Source organism: Ipomoea nil, unplaced genomic scaffold, assembly GCF_001879475.1.
Source record: "Ipomoea nil cultivar Tokyo-kokei standard unplaced genomic scaffold, Asagao_1.1 scaffold2653, whole genome shotgun sequence".
Taxonomy (NCBI): Eukaryota; Viridiplantae; Streptophyta; class Magnoliopsida; order Solanales; family Convolvulaceae; genus Ipomoea; species Ipomoea nil.
The window spans coordinates 329,582-334,138 of NW_017619081.1; the positions used below are offsets into that span (position 1 = coordinate 329,582).

The window sequence follows — 4,557 nt, forward strand, 5'->3', positions numbered from 1 at the left end:
TATACAAAATTACATAACTCAATATACACAATTACGGAACTCTATATTCACAATTGCAGAACTCTATATTCACAATTTCATAACTCTATATTCACAATTACACAACTCTATATTCACAATTACAGAACGTTATATTCAATAGTATAACACAATTTTTTAATTTATATTCACAATTTTTGAACTATATATTCACACACATAAAAATAAATAAAATAAAAATCATTAGTTGAGGAAACGGTGACACTAACGGCACCATTATTCCATACGTGCGTTTTGGACATGAGTCCACCTTGTCCACAGCATAATTTGCCAGAAGGGTAAGTTTGGGCCTTATTGTGCTTGGATCTTTGAAGAAAGTCTAATAAACATCTCCAATAGTCCGCATTCCATACAAGCCCATAAAATGGCCCAAACCATTAAAGAAAGTCACCATTTGGTTATATCATTTGGTGAAAATTGATTAATATTTTAGTTGTTTCAATAGTTTCAAAAAATACTTTTATTGGTTATTATTTGGTGAAAATTGATTGATATTTTATTTATGTATAATACACTTGTTGTAAAGTGAGATTTTCTGTTAGCCCGTTTAGCTCCTAGTTGGTATAGTGCATGAATAATACAATATAATGAGTATAAAGTAAATCAATCAATGAAAAGTATAGACAAGATGAAGACTCAAAAACATTAGTCATCTTATTATGGAGAACCATGTTTATATAATACAAATGAAATGGCAATTACAAAGCAATACAATAATGGCTAATGAATAGTATTAAAACAATAATAATGTCCACTTTAAAAGGTTTTGTAACACTCTCTCTTGGACATTATTTAACTATATTCATGGGTCGTTAAAAAATCGCTAGAAAAACCCTGTGGAAAAAACATAGACGAGAAAAGACTACACGATATATGGGTAATGTATGTGTCGCCTTGGTTGCCTCATTAAAACCTTACATTGATAAAAATCTGTGGTAAAAAGATCATTTAAGAGAACAAGAGTACAACCGTAAACCTTCAGGGATTGAACATAGAATGTAAGAAAATATTTTGATCTTCGGGATCAAAAGAAAATATCTTAATTTTTGGGACCAATAATTCTTCTGCATTTAAGATGTTGTTGCTTCCCTGAAGACAACAGTCTTCCTAACCTACGCATATCAATTTTACGCACATACTTTTCAAAAGTAAAGGTAGGTAAGGACTTAGTTAACAAATGTACTAAATTGTCACGTGATTGAATCTTTTTAACATGTACTTCACCACTCTTCTGGAGCTCATGTGGGTAGAAGAATTTAGGCGCAATATGCTTGGTAAGATTGTACTCACTACTCATTTGTGCATATTGCATTGTCCTCATATAGGACAATGGGGGTATCATTAATACTCTTTATTCCACACGAATTATTAATATTATGTACTAATGACCTCAACCATACACATTCATTTGAGGTTTCGTATAAAGCAATAATTTTTGAATGATTGGATGAGGTAGCTACTAGTGTTTGTTTAACATATTTTCATGAAATAGCAAAACCTCCCCGAAGGAATACATATCCAGTATGGGATCTAGAATTGTATATGTGGATCATATAGATAACCAGCATCCGAATATTCCACTAATGTGGCATCTTGGTTTCTTTCAAATAGAAGCCCAATGGTAGTCATATATCTAGTTGTCCCTCGATCCGAGTACCAAGCTTAGCGGTCGGTCCTGGCTCGCCTACGCATCAGATACAAGACCCGATCGGTACCGAGCGGTTAGTGTCGGTTGTCTCGGAGCACGCGGTTCACCCCGACCACAGGCACGTGTAGCATTGTCGCGCTTGGGGTATGTGTAGGCTTTCCTTCGAAGTAGAGTGACACGTGTAGTGTTTTCCTCGGTTAGAGCGCCTTTTTAGTAGCATGAAGGCCACGTGTCTAGCATGCCCGGGGCTCGAAAGAAGCCTCCTTGTCTATATAAATACCCGCATTTATTGCTGGTAAGGGGGGCTTTTGGAGACTGGGGGGAGAGAGAGAGTAATCTTATCGACCCGTTATCCCTTCATCCCGACCTCCAAGAGCACGTACTCTAGCAGTAGAATACCTAATACTTTATTTACACTATCATTTTGGCGCCGTCTGTGGGGATCGAAGCGAAGAGCCGCTTGACGCATTAACTTTCGTTCCTCTCGATCATGTTCCCGTTTATGGGCAATTGGGAGCCTGAGGAGAGCGCCTCTTCAGACCTCCGTTCACACCTTAATTCACGAGTTGATCTCAACCAGTTGCCGGGGAGAGCACCGACCCCCAATCAAGTTAATTTCGTTCAGTAAGCACCGGTTTATCCCGGAATACCTAGACAAATGTCGTTCCAACAACCCGTCTACAACGCCGGAATGTTTGATCCCATGTTCCAATATTGGCAGGGCCCTCAGCGATTCTATCCTCCAGCGTACCCCTTCCCACCAGTGTCAGGTATATTTCCACATCCTCCGTATGTACCACAGCCAGTTGAAGTGCCCTTGGAGATGCCTCCGGAAGCCCCTCAACCGGAATTGCGGCGGGCACAATCAGAAAGGCAGTCTACCCGTTCACGTTTGAGTGCGGAGGGAGGTGCCCCAGCCAAAAATGACGCTGGACCGCGAATTAGTGCTTTTGTAGGGCTCGGCCCTACTACGCAGCGTCGACCCCTTCAGCAGGGGGATGGTAGGGTACAGGTCGAAGCATCGGTAGGAAGTCGCCATGGGGACTCAACTGAAGTCGGTTCTTCCCGATCTCAAAGGCGTTAAGAGCCCAAAACTGTTGTTCCGCCCAAGCTAACTGAGGAAGCCAACGGTCTCCTTGAGCAGGTTCGCGACGAATTCCGAACGTGGAAAAGAGAGCACGGCTCCCGGTCTTCTGCAACTACTTCTCCTCTCCTCAAAACACCATTCACTCAAGAGATCATTAATCAGCCCTACCCTCATGATCTTCGGGTTCCAGGCAGTAAGGATTATGACGGACGAACCGACCCTGAAATGCATGTCAATTTGTACTATAGCAATATGCTTATGATGGGAGTTACCGACGTCGTCATGTGTCGGGCCTTTTATTCCACTTTGAGTGGCCGAGCGGCTGAGTGGTTTAAGGCATTAAAGCCGGGTTCGATCTCTTGTTTTGCCGATTTGGCTACTAAGTTCGTCCGAAAGTTTGTGACGTCCAAAACGGTCAGAAAACATTTCATGTATTTAGAAAAGGCTAAACAATTGGAGGGAGAATCTTTATCAGATTTCCTTGTTAAATGGAAGGCACCGATCGGTGAGGTCGACCCTATGGATGACCTCACCGCGATCAACATGTTGCATTCCTCCCTTCGAGCTGGGGTGTTATGTCAAGATTTTATTTTGCACCCCCCGATCACGGGTGAGGATGCCATCCAAAGAGTAACGGATTATGCTAATGCCGGAGAAGCTAATGCAGCGAAGCGGTCTCAAGAGACCGGAACGAGCAGGAAACCGACTAGCCAACCGGATGGAAGGCAAAGAAGACGTTCAGGGCAAAGGGCGGGGATAAACAACGGATTTCACTCCTTTAAACCGGCCCGCGGTGGACGTTTTGCGCTATGCGCAATCATGTAATATGATTGAACTCCCCGAACCATTCAAAGATGGTCGGGAAAAGAACAAATATTGCGTGTATCATCGATGTAAAGGGCATGAGACGGAAGAATGCACATACTTGAAACAACTCATATAAGAATTGCTTCATTCCAGGAAGTTGACCAAGTTTGCGGCGAAGGTAGAAGAAAGCAAGAAATCATCATGGAAGATAGGTTTTAAGCGGTCTGATCAAGGAAAGAGAGACAAGGGTCCTGACGACCCCCTGGCCTCTGCTTCCAAACAGGTTATCCATGTTATCTTTGGTGGGTCCAGACAGAAAGTTGAACTGATCACATTGACGCCTGAAGATCTCCCGATCGATTCAGATCAGGGCGCTAAAGCGCTTGTCGTCACTATCGATATAATGGGGACGAACGTTCAGCGTGTCATGGTTGACACTGGAAGCAGTGTGAATATGCTTTACTTGGAGGTCTTCTAGAAGTTGAAGCTTGACCCGATTGAATTGACGCCTATCGGTACACCACTGTCCGGTTTCACAGGCGATATGATTCATCCTAAGGGGAAAATAATGTTACCTGTAGAGTTGGGCACCCCGCCACGAGCGGGGTGCGGGTATTGATGGAATTTGTGGTTGTGAACTTACGATGTGTTCACAATGCTATATTAAGCAGACTGGCTATCGCTATGGTGGGAGGGATAATTTTGATGCCCCACCTATGCATGAAGTTCCCGACCACAGAGGGGGTTGGTGTCCTCAGGGGGAACGTCCATTCAGCACGGAAGTGCTATCTTCAAGCCGTGAACAGGAAAGAAGCTAGCAGCTCTCGGCTGAACACAATATCAAAACAGAACGGTGAGATTAGAAAGGAGCAACCCGAGCCGTTTGAAGAAGTGGAGGAATTCCCTTTGCATGAAGACCGTCCGGATCGAACCATCAAGATTGGTAAATCTTTATCCAGTGGGTTGAAGAGCACTA

At 43.1% G+C, this 4,557-nt stretch overlaps 1 protein-coding gene across 1 annotated transcript; it reads left to right on the forward strand.

Moving 5' to 3' along the window:
• Positions 1–2,345: 2,345 nt before the first annotated feature.
• Positions 2,346–4,059, forward strand: LOC109154675. Its single transcript, XM_019302407.1, has 3 exons — positions 2,346–2,711; positions 2,832–3,595; positions 3,735–4,059. The coding sequence occupies exons 1-3, from the start codon at positions 2,346–2,348 to the stop codon at positions 4,057–4,059; spliced, it is 1,455 nt and encodes a 484-aa protein (XP_019157952.1).
• Positions 4,060–4,557: the final 498 nt, after the last annotated feature.